Source organism: Cryptomeria japonica, chromosome 3 (genome assembly GCF_030272615.1).
Source record: "Cryptomeria japonica chromosome 3, Sugi_1.0, whole genome shotgun sequence".
Taxonomy (NCBI): domain Eukaryota; kingdom Viridiplantae; phylum Streptophyta; class Pinopsida; order Cupressales; family Cupressaceae; genus Cryptomeria; species Cryptomeria japonica.
In genome coordinates, this window is record NC_081407.1 from 744,680,960 (window position 1) to 744,703,911 (window position 22,952).

At 37.2% G+C, this 22,952-nt stretch overlaps 2 protein-coding genes across 3 annotated transcripts in view; both read left to right on the forward strand.

Moving 5' to 3' along the window:
- LOC131042311 (succinate dehydrogenase [ubiquinone] flavoprotein subunit, mitochondrial) overlaps nt 1-22,952 on the forward strand; it is a 49,394-nt gene that overhangs the window by 13,385 nt on the left and 13,057 nt on the right. Inside the window, exons 12-15 of the mRNA XM_057975660.2 lie at nt 9,039-9,209; nt 17,159-17,228; nt 17,388-17,508; nt 17,601-17,638. Of these exons, the coding sequence (XP_057831643.1) occupies nt 9,039-9,209; nt 17,159-17,228; nt 17,388-17,508; nt 17,601-17,638 (400 nt within the window). The remainder of the gene's footprint in view (nt 1-9,038; nt 9,210-17,158; nt 17,229-17,387; nt 17,509-17,600; nt 17,639-22,952) is intronic.
- On the forward strand, nt 17,652-21,953 carry LOC131042312 (uncharacterized). 2 transcript variants are annotated; one of them, XM_059218563.1, is made up of 3 exons: nt 17,652-19,380; nt 19,504-21,495; nt 21,626-21,953. In XM_059218563.1, exon 2 carries the CDS (start codon nt 19,512-19,514, stop codon nt 20,670-20,672), a length of 1,161 nt encoding a protein of 386 aa, XP_059074546.1. In that variant the 5' UTR covers nt 17,652-19,380; nt 19,504-19,511; the 3' UTR covers nt 20,673-21,495; nt 21,626-21,953. The 2 variants fall into 2 exon arrangements, with proteins under 2 accessions (XP_059074546.1, XP_059074545.1); XM_059218562.1 differs by having other exon boundaries at nt 17,652-21,495.

The following is a 22,952-nucleotide window of genomic DNA, read 5'->3' on the forward strand; positions in this document are numbered from 1 at the left end:
ACTAAGATAAGGTCTAGTAGCGGTAAGGTAGATAAGGTTGCCAACTAGTCGTCTGAATGCCGACTCATTCATCACAGGTGAATCTGATTTGGTTGATAGTTTCAACCCTTTCTCCATGGGTGAGATAAAGGTTTGAAATCTTGCATCCTAATCTTATCTAGCAAACTCCTAACATGCTTCAACTGAGAGATGAAAATGGTGCCACTTGTTTGCCAAACCTCTACATTGAGACAATAATGTAGGTCCCAAATCTGTTATGTCAAATGCTTGACACAAGTTTTGTTTGATTTGTTCAAGCAAGTGTTGTCCACTACCTAATGATGATATCATCAACATAGATGACAAGAAAAATGGTGTCATTACCAGTACACTTGATATACAAATTGGGATTCAAAGGACTTCTTTGAAAGTCCTGTTCAACCAAATATTGATCAATCTTGATTTACCATGCCCTAGGGGCTTGTTTTAGGCCAAAGAGCTTTTACTAGTCTGCATATGTGGTGCTCTTTGCTTGCAACTTTGAAACCTTGAGGTTGTGTCATGTAGACCTCTTCCTCCAAATCACCATTGAGGAAGGCACTTTTTAGATCCATTTGATGGACTGTACAGCCGGACTGAGCTGAAATGGATAGAATTAGTTGGATGGTGCTCATATTTGCAGTGGGAGCAAAGGTTTCCTTGTAATCAATTGCTTCATTTAGTTAGAAGCCTTTAGCTACCAACCGAGCTTTGTATTTATCAAGTGTTCCATCAGCTTTGTACTTCACTTTATAGACCCATTTGCAACCAATGGGTTTGTTACCAAATGGAAGATCTGATAGAACCCAAGTGTTATTCTTCAGACTATGATGTTCAACTTCCATAGCCTTTTACCATTTAGGTATTTCGTTTGCCTTTGAATAAGTCTGGGGCTCAAAAACACTCTGAATGTTTGCCATCTCCAGTATCAATCAGCTTGTACAATCCATGATCTATGAGGCCAACAACAATTGTCTTTTTGGATTCCTTATCAATAATGTGGTACTTGTGTGCACTAAAGATGACATCCAACTTCGGACAATGTCGCCTCATCTGATTAACAAACAACAAATTAAGCTCCATGCTTGGAAAATAGTATACGTTGAGGAATTTGAGATTCCTCCCACCAGATGTTATTTGAACATTGCCCTTGCCGATTATCGATGCTCTTCACCTACTCCAAAGATCATTGAATTGGAGCAAGCCATGTACTCCATGCACCAATCTCTTATGTGCGTGAAGTGTTGAGAAGATCCATAATCAATTTACCGGGTAGAGGATTTAACTTGGTCCGTTAGTTTTCTGGCCATAAAAGCTTAAAAAGCAGACTCCTACTCATTGTGCTCTACAACATGGGCCTTTTGCTGAGACCCTCCTTGGTTGGATTGCTTGTCAGCCAACTGTTTGCGGCATTGTTTCTTCATGTGGCCAAGCTTACCACAGTAGTGACATTGATAACCTTCTTGGAGCTGCTCTTAGGTTTGCTTTGTCCTTTTGGCTGAAAGGACTTGCCTTTCTTTACCTTTGTCTTTGTCCTTGGCTTTGGCAGTGAAGGCCTATTCTGCAGTTGATGATTCACTGCTGGTCCCAAATTGTTGTTTCCACCTTTCTTGCTGCAAAAGTTTGTTGCATAGTTTAGGAAACTTGAGGTCAACATTTGTGGGTGTAATGTTGAGTGTCTCGATAAAATGTTCATATGGGTGAGGTAAACTCTTTAGAGTGATCACCACCATGTCTTCTTCCTCCATCTTGCGACCAAGAACTTCTAGCTGATCATGTATATCCTTGATCTTCGTAAGATGCTCCAGCAGAGACATCTTATTGTCCATCATCATTGAAAACAGCATGTTCTTAGAAAAGAATGCTTGGCTCTTGTTTGACGTCTCATGGAGATCCTCCAGATGTGTCCAAATCTTCTAAGCCGACTTGCCAAATGACACTTGTGGAAGCATGTCGTTGGTGATTGACAATTTGATGAGCATAATTGCTTCTTGATTGCACTCATCGAATTTGTCCTGGTCTTTTCCTGCTGCCAAGGGACGGGTAGACTTAACTAGAACAATTTGGTCTAGACATCGATATTCAAAGGTTGTGAGTATGCGCCGTTTCCACGTGTTGTAACTTTTGCTGTTGAAGCATTGAATATTTTTCAACATGATGTTGGTCAATGACGCCATCCATCCCACTTTTTGATGCACAAAAAAAGAGGTAAAACTGCAGCAACAATGAACAACTGATCTTTGTGGTCAAAAAATAATCAAAACCCTTGCACAAACTTTGAGGCATAGATCCCAAGGTGCTTGTTGGAATAAAACCCCCTGATTTTTATTGATAAAAAAATAGTCAAAAAAATATGCAGGTTTGAAGGACCATGATTTTTATAAAAATCATCATGAAATATACACCTCATTGTCAGACTCAGAAACCCTAGATCGTGGCTCAAAAACCTATAATTATGAACAAGTGTCATTTAAAAAAAAAACCAATGATTTTGCTTAAAAAATTGTGAAAAAACTAGAAATCCTCGCATGAAGACCAAAACTTGGCTGCAATTATTTTAGATTCGTCATAGAAGAGCATGCGAAAAAATGGCCACAAAACAAATCCATCGCAGAAGAACACTCCCATCGCATTTGCAGAGAGATGAGATGTGGAAAACAAAACGTGGGAATCCCGTTGCAGGAAATACCTGCAAATCTCGTTGCCGGTAAAAACAAAAAAAGCGGACCCAAAGCGCAAGCAACAAAGGCCAAAAATCGTGAAACACTTCCAGTTACGATATGAACCAAACACGATTTGAGAACAACACAGTGATTTGTGCATCCATGGATCCACGATTTTCAAAAAAATTGAACAAAAATAAGAGAAAAAGACCCTTGCAAGCAAACATGAATATCAGAAAAAAAATGCAAAAAAACTAGGTGAATGAAACCCGTGATCTTGATAAAAAATGTTGCAATTTTTCATTGCTAGAAACCCCCGCAGGAAAAATAATAAAAGGCACGTCTCCAACAAGCCATCGCGATCAGGACTGAAAAACCTTGATTGAAGTTTTGATTTGCCTAAAAAATGAATTTGCAGACAAAAAAAACCTTCGATTTTGTTTGAAAAAAATTGAAGAAAAAAGCTTCTAAAAATTGTGTTTGAAAACTTTTAGGATTTTCCACGAATTTTTGTGACTGAAAAATTCACCAAAAACTATTTGGCTCTGATACCATGAAGTGGTAAATGCATGATCTATTAATGAATAGAAATGATTTACATATAGGCGATTTACATTACAATGTTTCTAATCGAAACAATCGAAGACACAAGACGAAATTAGAAACTATCTAACTAAACTAAGTAATTAACTAGATGACCATTAAATAACAATTAATTACTCTCATAGGTTGCTTGTCTTGAAGCAATCTTCCATCTTCCACACATGTTATCACATTGTCAGTAACAAATTGCACAACATTTTGTATGCACACTTTTAAAACAATTTCCTCCAACATCAAGCTTGAAGTTTCTGCATACTTTATTTAGTTGGAAGCATTAATTGACTTAAAAAAATCAACTTACCATTTGAAGCCACTAAAAAATTGATGAGGGTTTGGTTTATTTCATTTGTCCATCCATTTGAAAGAACCGTGCATCCAAACTTTTGCCATTGCTTCTTTTGATTTTCCACAATTTGTTTAGATAATAGCATCTTGGAACAACATTCCACTCATCTCTCTCGGAGAGGGCACCTTGTACCCTTCCCTGCATCGGTCAATGCTGTCACCAAATACGGCCGATATAGACTCCTTTGTATGTTGAAGGGAAGCTTGTTGGAATACCAAAAACTTGTGCATGCCTTCTCTATTTTGTGTGTCTTTTTGTTCCACCTTGTAGCTTCGAATGAATGTTGTGCTCCTTGTACATTTCTAGGCACAAAAAAACCTGGCAACTAAGCTTTACTTGAGCTAGATGAGGTGGATGTTCCATGCATGTATGGATCGTGAGTAGATCCCACAATGCTGCTTCTATCTACATCAGATTGTGTTGGAAAATTAGGAGCAAGGGTTGCCTCTATGGCAGTTTTTGCCTTGGTCCTCTCCAATTTCTTTTTATCGGGTGATGCAAGAAGTCCTATCATCTCTCGTTTCACCTTTTTTGGAACTGTTGGAAACAGCTTGGAATACTAATTAGGAATGCTTGAAAGATTATATTTGAGTCAATTGATGTCTCCATTAAGCTTCTTTGAACACTAGGTATAAATCATTGTTTGTGCTATTGGTCCCATTACGACATATTTCCAAGCAGGGTCGCGGCTTCCAGGGGGTCTAATTTGCTAAGTCCATACTAGATGCAGAACTGGACGCCATTGTGATTGTATATTGACCTGCAATATCAATAAGAACAAAACAATAGTGATTAAAAGAAATATAGCAATTTGAACATGATTTAAAAGTAAAACAAATCATGTAGAATTTAAATGCATTTAAAAAATTTAAACACAATACAGTAATATGGCAATTGAATCGACAAATTTGACAATAATAACATCGTTTAATCCTGATATGTAAACCCTATATTTGAAAAAAAAAAGTGATTCAAAGAAGTGTAAATCTATTAAATTTTAATTGACAAACAAATTTAGACTAATTAAATCAATTCAATCCAATAAAATATGCAAATTTGACATGCTAAAAAATTTAGTAATGTATTACCATTTACAAGTTTGTATGCTTGGAAAAAAGGAGAAAAATGAAAATGAACAAACCTGATGCAAATCCGAAATTCCAGAAATTTGTTCTTCAAATTCTCTATAAAATCTTCCCAATTTGCTCTAGAATGCTTGCTTTGTTGGGTGGATCAGGATTTTAAAGATATTTTCATGTTTTTTGAAATGTCCACCCCTGATTTTTTTGACAAGTATATGCTTGCAAGTTTATGGAACCAATGAAAGTTGTTTGCTGATTGAAGTTTCAGATTACATTCATAATGGAGGACACATACAAGGATGACATTTTGCAATATAATGTAGAAAGCAAAGAGCTGAATATCGTTAATTTTCATATAAATTTCATCAAACTTTAATATATCATTTGAAGTATAATCAGACCTGTTAAGTCTTACCACAAGAAAGGATAATGCTCAGAAAATAAGATCAGCGCCAAATAGGCACCCAAGTTAGGTAAGGTGATTTAATGAATGACACTACAAGCCTCCAAACGGGTTCAAATGCTGCTCCAGATCCTGGGAATGTCCACCAACAAGGATAAGCGCCTCCAATGAATAATTTCAGACCTCCAAACTGCAATCTTTTGGCTCCCAAGAACCCCATGTGCCAAAGCTAGATATACAACCCTCTTGTAATGGGGTGACTTGGCTAGAAAATTCAATTCTTCTTCAATTCTTGCAAATAACCACTCAAAATGCAACACCCAGCTATGACGAAGCCTTTGAAATCATACCCAAAATGATATCTAGCATGGTCACTGAAATGTGAGCAAATCTTTGATTTCCATCTACTCAGAAAATACACACCAGCACACTGAATTCTTCTAAACTCTTCAAAATTTAAACCACACTCCAAATAAGCACACACTACACCAAAACTAATTTTCCACATAATTAAACTGAATATATCTTCATCTTACTCAAATTAAAAATTGCCCACAAAGCCAAAATCACAAAATAACTCCAACCCAAAAGCACCTACCAGCTAGGGTGGATGTTTCACCACCTAAACTAGCTTCTTAGAAGAGGGATTTCATTCTCCATCCAGCCAAAGAACTCCAGATTTCAATACCTTAGCATAACATTGAATTGTCAAAGCAAGAATAACCAAATGAGAGCTCAAAACAATATTTATAGAGTGAGGGAAGAATTAGTGCAATCTTAATTTGAATTTGAATTAGTTTCCCTCCCATTGCACATATCAAATGAAATGAAATTACCTCCAAGAGGTTCGACCACCTTTTTGAGCTCACAATATAATATTTTGATAACTTTTTATAATTCCAAGTCTCGGCGTCCACATAAAGGGGCATAAATTGATCTTTTCAAAATTATAAAGCTCCATCAACCTTGGCGTCCACTTTGATGTCTAAACTTGCCTTTTGAAAACAACTTGAAGTCACCTTATTCCTAGGCGTTTAACAGGGGGGACATTTCATGAACCCATTACCCTAACTTAAGTCATAAAGTAACTTAATAAAACACTTTAGTGGCAAAATCAAAATTCACTCTAAAAACATTATGCTAAAAATAGAAACTTTGTTGGAATGCATCGAAAACCATTGCTAGAGCTCTCCTCAGGACACTGAGTCCCCTAACAATGTCCACTTAGCCTATGGAAACCTAGGAATAGGCTAATGGAAATCTCATACTAAAATTGGTGCATGAAGGGGACATTACATTTTATCAATGTTTTCCCTGCATTTGGCATGTGTTCTATCTGTAGTGAGTTTTTCACTTAGACTCATTGAAATACTAAGCAAGTTTTTTCATATGGCTAGGTCAAAACATTTGAGTTTTACTAGTGAGTACTTGTGCACCTAAAAAACTTGAGTACTTGACAACTTGTCAAGTACACAATCTTTGGTATATATAATCAACTATCAAGACCTAGGACATCTATGTTGATGATTCAATCTACATCATTGCAAGACTTTTCTATTGAATTTGTTGTGACAATCTCTTTGTAAAAGCATTGAATCCATTGAAGTCATGTTGCACACTTGTTCAAGTTTGCAAAGAAAAATTTGAACATTTGATATGTCTCAATCATGATGCCCATATCTTTGGTACAAAGAACATCTTTTCAAATCAAGCTTGTGTTGAACAAGGGAAAAAATCTCTGTCAAATATGTACCCAAGTTGCCTACAAGCACTTAAATTTATTGGTTTCTAGTGTTAATTAATGGATGCAAGGTAGTTTGTCCTTCACAAGGTCTTTATCCTTATTGGGTTTAGCAAACAACACAGGGTTTACCAATTTTCATTAATTCCTTAGCTACATCCTTTGAATTTTTTAACACAACTCCACAAATCAATTCTACCTTTACAAACATCCACCTTATTGCTGATTAGGCATTTTAACCTAATACTCTACTCGTTTTTGCACTATTTCACTATTTCCTCAACCACATTCATATCATATTTCTTTCTATAGACAAGTTGGCTTGACTAGTTTGAGCTCTAGCCTTTGATTAACAAACGAGGTTGATTGTTACAAGATCAACAACCAAGGGTGAATTGAGCTTTGCACGTTTCACTTTAGCCACAAAAATTAAACAATTATCGGAACTACCAAATATGCCACCTCAAACCACAAGGCAATTTGTCATTCATTGTTGCACAGGTGGACCCCTTAAAATTTAGAGCACTTGTTCTTTCAACTAATATTCCCATTTGAATCACTATCACTATACAGTAAAGTTCAACTGCAATCAATGGCCCATGTTGATCAAAAGATGTTCAATGGCCAGGACAATATGGGCAAGGCACATTTGAGGCCGCTTACCTTTTTCCATTCAGCCATGGAGAAATGAGAACTGAACATGTTGACGACTAAATCAACCATCTAATCTGCACCTTAACATCGTGCCCCACCAAATACCATGTGACCTATGTAAACTTTGCAATTGAATGAAACTTGTGGAAGCACATATTCATTAATTGCCCAAATGAATTCAGCACATTTGCTACCCTAGACCATGTGGCACTTTTCCATTGGTCCATATAGCACGGATCCACATGAGTCCTCCACATACTCGTTTACTGACAAAAGGAGTCATGACACATCAGGTGACGTATGCATTGAAAGTGGTCTCCTTGCTTTTTATTAATGCTACCTAGTTCATTAAATGGCCTGTAGGTCAATAGCTCACATTGATCAACCAAGATCAATGGCTAGGGGTGAAATGCAATGGCCAAAGATGTAGGCACATTTCATTGTTTCACTGTTGTGCGGCTGGAAATGAACATGTAGCTTGACTGTCACATTGTATGCCCATTGTGATCCTATGCCTTATAGATAATTTTGGCCCACTATATTTAAATCATTGGGCCACTTGGCAAACTTTGTTTAGTTCATTACTATATAGGGGCATGTAGGAACTGATGCACCTGGCTCTTGACAAATGAATATGATACACATCAGTTTGAATTTCCCATAGGAGCCCACACATTCACATTTGACTCCACCATTTGAAAGTAAAACCATATCAGGATTTGACAGAGGGCATTGATTAACACATGATCAATAGTGGAGGGTGAAACGGCCACAGCCAAAGTGTACTCGAAATCCTTTAGCTGTTTTGTAGCAGAGCATAGAGAACATTTGCAACTGCATATGGCCCATGTGAAAATTCTGGTGCTGAGTAACCAAACAAATGGCAGGTCAACATTCAAATAGAATAAAATGTGCAGGTAAAGGGAACAAGTCTTAGGTACTTTTCGAACCAGGCTGCCGTGACTGCAAACTTGAAGCTTGGTAGAAACCTGACAGTGGAGATTTAACACAAAAGCCAAAAGATTGATGGTAGAGCTCCCTTGAATCATTCTTGGCAATATTAAATAAGCACATTAGCAACATAGACCAAGAGATATATGAAGGGCCAAAGCACATGGTTGGAAGGGAATTTCACAAAATGCCAGCTTATGAGGCTCAACACAGGGCTCTAGTCAGTATTTCTTAGATTGGTTATAAACATGAAGGTCACTAAAGCAATACAAAGAGCCATATTTAGGTTATCTCAGACTGGGTGTCAGCATGTTATACCTTGTCTACTTTCAGTTAGTGAAATTTTGTAAGGCTCCCAACTTGTTTTCTGGGGCTCCAAGGTGGGCTTCTTATATTTTGTTTGAAAACTAATTTCTGTGGACGATTTTAATTTTTTTATCTCATATAATGTTTATTATGGACTGTGTGACAGCCTCAAAGCGTGCTACTCATTTATTATCTCCATTTTGTACTTTGAATATTGGGCTGTCATAACCAGACACATTAATTTTTTAACCTTTTTGGCATGAAAGAACAGGTCAAAGTCAGAAACCTTTGCCAAAAAATGCTGGAGAAAAGACAATTTCTTGGCTGGATAAATTAAGGAATTCAAATGGTAGCTTACCTACTTCCAAGATTCGCTTGAACATGCAGAGAGTGATGCAGAACAATGCAGCAGTTTTCCGCACTCAGGATACTTTGGAGGAAGGTAATTCTAAAATAGCAATGGTATTTCATTAAACTGTGAGTAGTCATTTTTACTTTATCTGCAAACATGGTTGTCTGAAAAAATATCATGTGCCAACTTTTTTTTTTCTCAATTTTAGTACATTTTCAGTTGATTCTCTCAATCTCATATACAAATTCAATAACATTATCTTTGAAGTTTGTACCTTATGCTGACAAATTATAAATGATTTTCAACTTTGAGAGTTACCATGAGAGACAACGAAGAGTTGAAGATGAAACACAATTTGAATGAGAGTTGCTGAAACATAAGGCAATCAAGTCATCAGTTAATGAAAAAGAATAAAAAACAATCAATTTATGATCTTATTATTTCTTAAAAGGCAAGCGCTTTAGTCATGTTCTTGTGAGATTAATTATGAATCAGATTTATTGTCTTAGGACTGTTCAATACAGAATTTGAAATTTTTTAATCTATCCTGTTTACACAATTTTAAGGAATATATGGATCACATTAAGTTACTTAATATAAGAGAGCTAACATACATCTGTATCCCACAGCCATGATAATTCTCCATGCTTGCACTTCTGTCCCTAAATTATTTAGTGTAGTGAAGGCATCTGATAGTTGTTGATTTCTTGAACATTACTGTTGTAACCAGAGGCCTTGCTAAAAGTACAAAAGCAATTCAGAGCATCGTAAACTGATTCTTCATTCCTAGTGAAAGTAGAAGGAATCATTATTATACTGGCCACCAATATATTGATTGTGAGTGGGCCCTTGCAAGATAATGCCCTTAATTTTGATCTGCACAATTCTTTAAGTAAGCACACAGTGGAAAATATCGTGGCAAGTATCTATAGGTTTGGGATTGATACCATCCTCCTCAAATCTATTTTAACAGGTCAACCACTTTTTGAATTGACATTGTTAATGGTGAGACAGGCCAGAATGTGAGTCAAAAAAATCTATTGCTTTAAAGTTTTGAGGATAAAGAACCAAGGCCAAGAGCTTTCAAATACTAAAAATGAAAAATATAAACTTTTGTGATCCTATCAAAGGACCAAGGCCAAGAGCTTTCAAATACTAAAAATGAAAAATATAAACTTTTATGATCCTATCATACTTTGGATTTGATGAATACATTATTGGATTAAGTAGATTCATGGGGCACTTTGTTCAGTACATCCAACACAACAATGAAGTGTTCACTGTGTTGTAATGTCCTCTACTAGGTTTAGGCCTGTTATAACCATAATTAACCTATTTCAATGTGTTGGTGTAATTATTTATTCATGTTGGATATTATTACACCTTACTTGAGTTTACTTAGGATAATACGTTTCATAGTAGTTTGGGTATGAGACACTTGGATGTTTGTGCCACATTGGGATAGTGTGTGTAGGAGAATTTCCACCTTTTGTGGTCTTATCTTGTTGTTACATTCCACATTCGGTGGGTGATCCACCTCATGTGGAATATTATATTGTTTCTCCTACCTACCCCTACTTATCCTTACCTACCCTTGTTTCTTATTGAGCCACATGTCATGTTTGTGTGCTCACATATCCATATAGTCTTGCCTATATAAGCAGGATCATATTCATTGTATGTAACAATTGATCATTTTATCTATTGATGAGAATACAGTTTATTCTTGTCTTATATTGTCTCTTTATTTGTACTTTTTATTGAGCTCTTGATCTTGGCAAAATCTCACATGGTATCAGAGCCATTAGAGCGTCATTGATTTGTCTTGGAGAGATTTTATTGTGGCGTCAATAGGTAGATCTGAGGAGCAGCATCCTTTGGAGGCGTCCTAGATCAGATCCAACCTCGCCATTGAGTCCAGGTGGCCGTCTCCATGAATTTTGACAATAAATTACCCCCAACCCCTATCGTACCCTGCATCAACTTTTGCAGGGTTCCCACGATCCATACCCGTACAACACATTTGCAGGAGGCTGTACTTTGTTTTCCAGCCAACTTGCGCAGAGGCCCCCATCACCGTACAATCTGTAGGGCTTGCTCCATTGTGGCCCGTACAATGCCATCTGCTCACTCCTGTACGTTGTCCTCCAATGACCACTACTCCCGGCAACCCGCTGACACCTGCTGTCCTCCGACGGCCAGTACTCTCGGCAACCCGCCGCCGCTCCATCTACGGTCCTCCTGCGCCATCGGTATATCTTTTCGTCGACAGACAGCTTCTTGCTTCCTCCTGGCCTGCTGTCTTGAGCTCCGGCCTGCCCCATCGCTGCATTTCCTGGCCCTTGTAGGTTGGACAGTTCTTGGCCGCCGACAACACATCCTCCACATCGTCCGACGCCGCCGGTCACCCATTGTCTCCGTTGGGAACTCCTTCGCTGGCTCCTTTCCCAAACTCGCAGTGCTCTATTCTTCACGCGGTGCCACATAGGATTGCTCCGGACACGTGGCACAATCATATTGGGCCGTAGTTAGCCGCCTCTGCAAGCAAACCATACGCACCGTCAACGCCCAGTTGGCGCCAAATCATCTGCCACGTCATTAGAAAGCTCAACATCTTAACTGCCATGTGGCAATTTTTTGTTTGTCCGTATGGTGCCACATCATCACTCCAGTCAGCGTCTACACAGTCGCCACCTCATCCTGCCGTACTACCACCTCGACATCCACGCGGACAGTTCGTATTAACGTCATCGTTCGTACGACCGGGTGGGGGAGTGAAGTTTTCTTTGACGGCTAGACGACCGTCAAATTTAATGCAATGTTTTGCTGACTTCATCAATTTTTTGAAAATTTAGCAGGTCCCTCTCATTGAGCTTTTTGATTTTGCAGTTCAACTTCAAATGGCCATATCTTGCTCATTTTTGCTCCTTTTTTGGTGCAATATTTTTTGAAATGGGCTAATTTTTCGTGTACTTTCTCGTGGTGACATTATTTTTTGATTTTGACGGACAAATATTTCAGAAATCTCAGTTTTTGGTGACTCTACTTGTCCAATCCCCGTTTCTGCAACTTCTAGGACTCTGTTTGGGCTCATACGAACTCCTTTTCGGGTGCCATTTTTTTTGAAAGTGCATGATTTTTTGTCTACTTTCATAATCTGCTATCAGTTTGCAGTGATTTTGAGTAGAAATTATACTTTCAGCATATGGTCTTTTTTGGCTAATTTGGCACTTGTATTGCATAGATCTATCTTTCTGGTCTTTTGCATTGTAGTTTTTAGCCTATTGGGGAAGTTGTAAAACAAAATCAGAAGTCCACCTTGCCATTGTTTGCAAATGGCCTATTGTACACGCACTATATATAAAGTGTCAAAATCATCGTTTTGTGGGGGGTACTTTGATTGAGTGAAGTTGGGGGGGTGTCTCTTCTGCCTTTGTGCTCTTGTGTTCTTTCCTTTTTGCTGCTATGGGTTCTCCTAAGTTTCCTCTCTTAACTCCTCATAATTATGCTACTTGAAAAATTGATGCATGTAGTAAACTTACGGAAAAAGGATTAACTCATTATATTGATGGAATTATTGTTGCTCCCACTAATCCTAAGGCTGACCTCGTTGCTCACTTGGATTGGCTCACTAAAAATATCATGGCAATTGGTACCTTAAGAATGTATGTATCAAAGGATCTCATCTTTCATATTGAGAAATGTACCTTAATTAAGGATGCTTGGCAAAAGTTTCAAGACTTGTATGGTCAAGTTGATGAGATTAGGGGATATCAGATTGATAGTGATCTCACCATGTTAGATCCCAAGAACTTTGATACCATACAAGATTATGTCACTAAGGCAAAAGAGTTGAGGGCACAACTCAAGGATTGTGGCATTGATAAGAAGGATACTCAATTGATCTTCAAATTGATGGGCAAGCTTCCACAAGAATATGCAGCATTTGTTTCTAGTTTCCAAACCCATAGGATGACACTGGGTTCAAGCTACACAATGCCTACATTTGATGCTTTCACCGAAATGTTGATGATGGAACAAACTAAGTTGATAAGCATGGGCATTCTTGAGACTTCTAAGTCTCAAGTATTAGTGGCAAATCAAGGGAACAAAGGGAATCAAGGAAAGGACAACTCAAACAAGAAGAAATGGCAATCAAAGCCTAAGGACAAAGCATCACCTTCTCCACAACAAGGGGATTCATCCTCTTCCAAGAAGGACAATTCACCAAAGAAGGAGAGACCTACTTGTGCCTATTGTAAAAAGGGTGGTCATGAGGAGCGATGTTGCCATTCTAAGAAGATTGATGAGCTCACATGCATCCTCAAAAAGCACAACATTGATTGCCTCATGCCTACAAGAAGGAGGATTCATCAACTTCCACTTCCTCACATTCAAAAGGGAAAGGGCAAGCATTCATGGCTTCAACAAGTGGGAAAACTCACTCTTTTGGGACAAGAAAAGGAAAAGCTCTTTGTGCTACTACCAGTCATGATTCAGGGAGATGGTTTCTAGATTAAGGGGCTTCTCATCATATGGCATCTTTGCAGCCTATGTTTTCTACATTTTGAGCCTTGCACCATGCCGCAGATTTTTATGGGCAATCATACATACAAGGATGTGATCGAGAAAGAAACTATTGACATTGGAGATAACTCCTTCAGTGATGTGTTGTGTGTACCCCATTTGACAAACAATCTCCTTTCCATCTATCAAATCACACATGGGGCAACTAAGAGAATTGTGAAGTTCACACTTGAGTCAATTTTCATTAGAGACTTGGAGATGAGCTATCATTGCGACTGGGGTGGTGGATCATGCATCTTGGTTATATTCCTTTTTAGATTTTGTTGATGAGTATGATTTCACATATGATGATTCTTCGCATGATTCTACATATGATGATTCAAATTTTGAGGAGAACTTTGGGTACTTGAACTTGGGGATTCTCACATGTGACCCCGTTCTTGAGCCTTGTATTTTATCTCCTCCTATTGCTGTCACATCACCTATTGCACCTGATGATGGGGATAGTGCGATAGTTTTGCCTTCTTGTGATTCAGTGCAATAGGATATTTCATGTCTTCCAGCTTCAGTGTCTTGGGATGAGTACTTGACAGACATTGCAGGTTTGTTTGTGGAGTCCTACATTGCAGATTTGGGAGACATCATTGATGATATTCATCTTCTCTTTGATGAAGATGATCCTTCTTTGATTGATGCGAGGGCACACTCTGACCCTCTTGTTCATTCTCTACATGATCATTCTTCCGAAGTTGACATGATTGTGGATTCTTATGTACAACAGTTGGAGGAGGCCTCTTTGACCTTAGAGGAGACATGCGAGTCTTTGGGACTTGTTCTACATTCATCTCCACTAGATCTTGGAGTGCCTTTTTCAGCAGTGTGGAGCAGTTCACCACCTTTGGAGGGGGTAACCTTCAGCATCGACATGGGGACACTTGAGCTGTTTTCAGAGATTCCTTTCATTGTGAGTTTTTTTCCTACTTCTTCCCTTCAGGATTGGGGAGACTTCATGGATACACCTTTGGTTTTGTTTTTTCCCAAGGGGAGGAATGTTGTTCAATGTTCATGGAGTAGTTTCTTCATTCATCTTCGAGCTTCTACCATTGGTGCAAATTCTACATTGAGGGGGGGCTACCTATCTTCTCTTCTTCTCTCATATGGGGGGGACTTTTTCCTCACATGGGGTTTTGTTCCTCACATACTTCTATGAGAGTTCTCTTGTATAGTTTTCATCTCTCTTTTGGGGGAGGGTTTTTTCCCATTGGGTTTTTCTCTCTTTCCCCGCTTTATGAGAGATTTCATTGCATTGGTTTGCATGCATTTGCATTTGTACATTGATACCTAACATGGCCTCGTAGCCAGGACCCATCTTGCATTGCTTAGTTGCATTCCCTTCTAAGTTGCACTTAAGGGGGGTTGTTGGTGTAATTATTTATTCATGTTGGATATTATTACACCTTACTTAAGTTTACTTAGGATAATGCATTTCATAGTAGTTTGGGTATGAGACACTTGGGTGTTTGTGCCACATTCAGATAGTGTGTGTAAGAGAATTTCCACCTTTTGTTGTCTTATCTTGTTGTTACATTCCACATTCAGTGGGTGATCCACCTCATGTGGAATATTATATTGTTTCTCCTACCTACCCCTACTTATCCCTACCTACCCTTGTTTCTTATTGAGCCACATGTCATGCTTGTGTGCTCATATATCCATATAGCCTTGCCTATATAAGCAGACTCATATTCATTGTATGTAACAATTGATCATTTTATCTATTGATGAGAATACATTTTATTCTTGTCCTATATTTTCTCTCTATTTTGTACTTTTTATTGAGCTCTTGATCTTGGCAAAATCTCACACAATGTACTTATGACTTAAACTAAATTGATTAGGGGACAATTCTATCTTAACACGAATCAAATCAGTAATATTCCATGGTTCAATCAATTAATTTATTAATAATTAACTTGCTCATCTACAATACATCCGTAATTCTTAATGCAAGTGTCAAACTTTGTTACTACTTCAGTTTAAAAAAAGAAGAAGATGTGTATGTTACCCAAGCGCTTAGATACCAAATACAATAGGTTCCCTCAAAGTTTACAGATCCATACCTTACCCTATCTTGAGACCCTATCCCTCAAGGTTCTCGGGACGCTGATCTCCACCCTCTCTTGGGAATCACCCTATTGTTTGGATTTAGGCTGCCCCTCTTTGGAAACATCTCAATTCCCAACTTCTTAAATACAGACAATAGTAACAAGAATTATACATAAACAAATTCTTCGTACTGTTTATAAGCTCTTTCTGATTTACAATCTAGTATTGTTATTTATCTGATTAAGACATTATAAATAATTATTTTCAGATGTTATTATAATATATTTTACTGCAGAGTAGTTTCCAGAAAATATTAGAATGATTATAATATATATATATATATATATATAATCAATATTTATAATACTTTTAAATCCTCTATAAGAACATCAGCAGGCTTCATATATTAAGTGCATACCATGCATACTACCCAGAACAAGAATGTTACTGCCTGTAACTTAATATCAGTTCCGATCTGATTTTTATTGGTAGTATTTGTCTTATATATTTTTTTTATATCCCCCCATATCTCTCCGGCTCCCCGTCACTTCTACATCATCTTTATATATACCCTCAACTAACTCCTCATTAGTGGGACACATCTCTTCACAAAGGAAGAGTCATACTTCATAATTCGTAACCGATTCTTATCTTGAATCGTTAGATTATTTGCATTTTACTAATTATTATTGTTAGGTTGCGATTGCTATTATATATGTTAAACGTTGTCTTCCTTTGTTTCTGTTTACGGAACCAGTCTTACCTTAGTCACTGCATGCTTAATTTAATCAAAGTCTTGATTATTAATTCCTTAAATGTCTTAGATGCTCGGATCAGAATATGGATTGGTTTGTCAATCATACAACTGAAGGTTTTAACTAGCTATTTCCATGATAAACATGTGATCATCGATTACCTTTTTGATCTTATACTTCCTTAATATGAGTGCTGCCTTAATGTATGGTTTATTTAATGGATGGGAAAGCAGACAGATCTGACATGTGTCAGATCTTGTCTGCCACTATATTGTTATATATTGTTTATTAATGTTTTATTAGTCTTATTAGTTATTGTTGCCTTGTCAATATTACATTATGATTACCATGTAAATAAGAATATTAATATTATGTAATATTTAATGAATATTTATTATTAATGTAAATGTGTAATAATCTATTTATTATGTTTATGAAACTGATTACATAATACTATAGAGTTTCAGTCATAAACTCATATAATTAAATAACTGATACATAAGTATATTCAGATATCAATCACTATTATGGGGACATCACAGTGTTCACTTCTATTTACATCTTTTAGGGAACCAGAAAATAAATTGCATCTATGTATGTGTATATTATGTGTTGTTTGAAAACTTACTGGAGCCTTCAATGCTTTATTAGGGTGCAAGTTAATTAACGAAACATGGAAGAGCTTTGAAGATGTCAAGATAAAAGACAGGAGTCTGATATGGTAAGATGATTGCTGATTCAATATAGGATGTGTGGAAGTTGTTTTGTTGTTGAGTGAATAAGATGTGTTCTTGGTAGTACTGCTATTGTATTCTTGAGATAATTTCCTGAATCACTTGATTGCACTGAAACCATTCACTTTTTCATGTTGATCTTGCAGGAATTCAGATTTGATAGAAACAATTGAACTAGAAAACCTTCTAATCAATGCCTGCATCACCATGCACTCAGCAGAGGCTAGAAAGGAAAGCAGAGGAGCACATGCTCGTGAAGACTTTACAGTAAGACGCTTTTTTATTCTTATGTTGTTTTTACAATATTTTGCTTGTGCATCATTGACTGATGTGATATTCTGATGGTGGTTTCTCTGCAGAAAAGAGAAGACGGGGAATGGATGAAACACACACTTGGGTTAGTATCTGCATCTTTTATGGATTATATCTTTATGTGAAAAGAATAAATTCTTAATGAACTACAAACTATAATCATTTTCAGTTCTCTATCAGTCTCTCTTTAACATTGTCTTTCTTTATGAAGTTCTATGATAAATCTGATAGATTAACCTTCTAAAACTACCATAGCATTGGTTGTCACTGAACTTTGTCTTCAGTCATATGAATGAGTACTTCAGCTGACATTTCCTGTAACAGTCTTATTTTCTAGGAAAGTCATGTTTTTTGCAACAATTATGTTCATCATGTCCAATTCTCTTGCAATAAGTACATGTGAGTTTCTTCTTCTTAGATGCATTAGATTTTGTGTTGTTCTTGCCTTTGCCTTTGAGTGATTGGGCTACCAATGCCTAACTCTTGGGAAATGCATCAAACTAAATAACCTTAGCTTGCTCTCTAGTCAAATGGTCACAAAATGTCTCAAGTGAAGGTATAGTAAATGGATCATTTAGGGCATCCATGGTGGAATAAAAGGTAGAAGAAAAGGTTACATATGGTCCTTTTTATCTTTTAGACAAAATCAAGAAAATGTTTTCTTATAAGATCTTTTCCACAACCAGCAAATTGAAATATTAAAGATTTGAACTTAGCCAAATGATCTTCAATGGAAGGAAATGTATGAGGGGAAATAAAAGTCAATTTTGCTTCTATTTGAAAAGCACAAAATTCACGAACTGTATCAAATAGATCTTTGAATTTATCCCATATCTGCTTAGGCTTTGTATAATCCGCAATATGGAACAACAAACTGTTAGAACTTTGTAAAGCAATCAGACCTATAGCCTCACCAACTTGTTCCTGTAAGCAATCTCTTGTACTCTATTGAAATCAAGTTGTGTATCAGCCAACATAGACTATAAACGCTTAGATAGGAGTAATTGTTGCATCTTTATTTTCCATGGATGATAATTATGAGTGAAGACCTCAAATGAATAGAAATCTGCCATTAGATAAACAACACTAATATAGAAAAATAAACAATGTACAATAAAAATTTGTGTTAGGACATCCCAAAATAAATCAATGTGAAATTTCAAGCTCCCCGACAAAAATAACCACCAATTTCAACAAATTTTCCAAGAAATGGGCCAAAGTACCAAAATGACCTCAAACTTGTAATGTCCCCATTTTGAAATAGGATTTAATAATAAACACTACCAATAAAATAAAAATATAAAAGAATAAAAATAAAAATATAATGAATAAAATTAAAATAATTAAAGTTTAGGTAAGTTTAAATTCCAAGTTACCGGGTTCGCCCCTGGGACGCCCTGGTACGGGTCCGGGTTCGACCGGGTCCGTGGTACGGGTCCGGTTCGACCCGGGTTCGAAAAACCCAGGGTGGGTTTGACCCGGGTCGAACCCAGTCGAACCCGGGGTCGAACCCGGGCGGACCCAGGCGAACCCTGGCGGCTGGGCGGCCCATAAAGCTAAAAAACAAACCAAATTTTAATTTTTTTTCAGTTCCGCCTTTTAAAAAGTGAAAATCATAACCTAAAAAACACTTCTAAAACACTTTATTGGCACATTTCACCTCATTTGTGTTGCAAACAAATTTTTTATGAGAGCAGGTTGAAGAAAGTTTGAAGAAAATTTGGCTTCCAAGATCAAAGAGGAGGAGTTGAAGACTGATTTTAGAAGCTTCAACAAGTGTTGCAGCATCATTTCCATACATTTTCAAGCTTCCATTGGCTGCAAGAGGTAGGTTTTTAAACATTTTTTTCCAACTTTTTTTGTTTCACAAATTTTCAAACATGAAACTTGAATTTTTTTTCATTATTTAGTTTTTGTTTTTGAATATGTTTATTTTATTTCTTGCCATAGGAACTAGAATGGCATCTACATCTTCCTCCATTGGCAATGAACAAATAATTGCAAAACAAAGAAATGATCCAAATTCTCCCTTATGGAAATATGTGGACATTATAAAACAACTTCCGGGAGGTGGGGGATTCCGTTGGAAATGCCATGGATGTGATATTGAACATAATAGTTCATATTATCGGGTGGTAGGCCATTTGTGTGGAATAAAAGGAAGAAGCATCAAAAAATGCCCTGGAAAAAATGGTAAACCTATACCACATGAGATAGTGATGAAATATATTAGGGAGCATGAGGCGGTAGAAGAGAGGGAAGCCCGTAGATTGAACCAAACCGCATCAAAGAAAACAAGGGGAATGCAAGGCTCTTCTAATCCCAGTATTGTAGTAGAAGACCACCCCTTCTTTGCCACAAATGAACCTCAAAGTGAACCACCCTTGACACGTAAAAGAACAAAGGGGCCTTTAGAAACCGCATTCCAAAATGAGAGTAGAGACAATGCTGATCAAGATATAGTAAGGTGCATTTATGCAAATGGGTTGTCATTCAATGTTGTTCGCTCCCCATATTGGAAGCAAATGATAAAAAGTGTTAATGAGGCACCAAGGGGGTATAAGGGCCCCAGTTATGAGAAGGTACGTGGAACATTATTGGAGAAAGAGGTGAAGAGGGTTGAAGATGCATTGAAACCCATAAGGGATTCATGGGTTGAGACAGGTGTAACAATTGTTTCAGATGGGTGGAAAGATGCTAAAAACCGTCCCTTGATCAATGTCATAGCGGTGTCCCCTAAAGGGGCAATGTTTTTGAGAGCTGTGGATTGTGAGGGCCAAATAAAAGATGGCCAATTTATTGCAGAAATTCTCATCTCTGCCATTGAGTCTGTGGGACCTCGCAATGTTGTCCAAGTCATAACAGACAATGCAAAAAATTGTAGAGCTGCTGGTTTGTTGGTTGAGCAACGCTATGATCACATCTTTTGGACACCTTGTGCGGTACATTCACTCAATCTTATGCTACAAAGGATTGGGCAAAAAATAAAATGGATCAGAGATGTGTATGCAGAGGCTGAGGACATCCAGATGTTCATGACAAACCACCACATGTCTCAAGGGATTTTTAGAACCTATTCAAATTTGGAGCTATTGAAGGTAAGTGAAATAGTAATTTAATTTTACATTTTCTGATTTTTTTGAATTTTCAATGTTAATAATATCATTGTGTAAGCTATATTGTGTATTCTTCTTTAAAGTTTGGCTTTATTTTTTAATCATTTGGCATTAATTTGTGTTATAGGTTGCTGAGACTCGTTTTGCATCAAACACAATCGTCTTAAGACGACTTGTGAAAGTTAGAGTGGCACTATGCAATATGGTGATCAGCACCAATTGGACTGTATGGAAGCAAAGTAGCACTGAGAGGGCAGAAAAAATTAGGGATAGAATATTGAATGAGAAATGGTGGGATCTTGTTACATATCTCCTAAGTATCACTGAGCCCATCATGAGCATGATTCGCTATACAGACATGGATAGGCCTTGCATAGGTGAGATTTATGATGGCATTGATTCAATGCTTGAAAAAATAAAGGTCACTATAAATAAAAAAGAGAATGATCCTCAGGAGAAATTCTTCAAAGAACTGGAAGTAATTATTGTAGAGAGGTGGAATAAGATGACCACTCCTTTGCACCTTCTTGCCTATGCCTTGACACCTAAGTACTATAGCAATCAGTTTCTTGATAAACCAGGAAGGATTCCACCATGGGGAGATCTAGAAGTATCTGATGGGTATAAGGCAACATTTCTTAGACTATATCCCGATGATGATTTGCGAGATGTTGTTACAAATGAGTTCATAGAATTCGCAAATGGGAATGGTCTAAGTGTTGATGCACTTCGTCATAGATCCAAGAAAGATGCTCATAGCTGGTGGTACTTCCATGGCACATGCTTCCAACACCTACAACCCCTCGCTATAAAAGTTTTATCACAAGTAAGTTTAATTAATTAAAATTTTAAATTTACAAGTTTTAGTTTATTTATAGTTTACTTTGTCTTCATAGGTTGCTAGTAATTTTATTTTTATTAATGTATAACTTTAATTGTTTACTTTGTCTTCATAGGTTGCTAGTTCATCTGCTTCAGAAAGAAATTGGAGCACATACTCTTTCATCCACTCAGTAAAGCGCAATAGGCTGCTATCAAAAAGAGCGGAGAATTTAGTATATGTGCATTCCAACCTACGTCTTCTTTCACACAAACAACATGGCTACACACAAGGGGAAACAAAGATGTGGGATATAGAGCCAGAGCATACTGATTTGGATGCTCCTGCTTCTCAGCTTCTTGCATTGACACTTGATGACTCGGAAATTGAGCCAACTTATAGTGCAAGTGCAAGTGGCATTGGCTCATGTAATGTCAATGTCAATGAGGAGGAGGAGGAGGAGGAGGAGGAGGAGGAGGAGGAGGATGAAGAATTAGATGATCCATTTGATGATTTAACTTTAAGTTTATATTGTTGAAAGTTGAAACAATGATACTTGAATATTTTGTCATTTTGATATTAAACTTGATGTATATGATGCTATTATCAATTATGGTATGATCATGATGCTATGATTACAAGTTTATGTTTGTTTTGTTGTTCATATGATGCTATGTGACATGCATATTTTAATTCATGCTTATAGGCTTCACAAATATCAATATATATATATATATATATATATAAAATTTACATGTTTTTGTACTAACGAACCCAAACGAACCCAAACCCCTTTTCAAAATTTTGCCGTACCGGGTTCCGGGTTCTTCGAACCCGAACCCGAACCTGAACCGGCAACTTAGAGTTTAATGAATGGTCCAAGACTTCAAAGGCATGAAATGAGAAGTTGCAACTCCCTCAAGCATGAGTTATAAAAGGGAAAAGAGAACTTCATTTGAAGGGGCATTTTTAATCAATAATTAGCCTTTAAATGGATGTCTCTTTCCAAAGAGATGTGTCTCAATAAAATAGGACAGTATAAAAGGATATGGAATGGAGGAAGGAAGGAGGAAGGGAACATAGGAATTAAAGAAAGATTAATGGAAGAAGAAAGGAATGGGAAGAAAATAAGGAAGTGACTCTTTCAAAGGGGAGATGTGATGAAGGGTTGTGACTCTTTTGAAGGGTGGTAATTGTGAAAGGTTGTGACTATTGCAAAGGGCAGACATGGTGAAGAGGTGTGACTTTTCCTCACATTGGGAGATATATAAAGGAGAAGGTTTCATTTGAGGAGGACATCCAACGGAGATCAATTTGGAGAATAATTTATTATTCTCAAAGGCAACAATGAAAAGTGGTGACTCAAATCTTATGAAAGATTATGACCCTTTCACCTATAAAGGGTAGATCACTCCAAGCAAATCTTAAGACATCATCACTCATCAATGCATCAAGAAATCAAG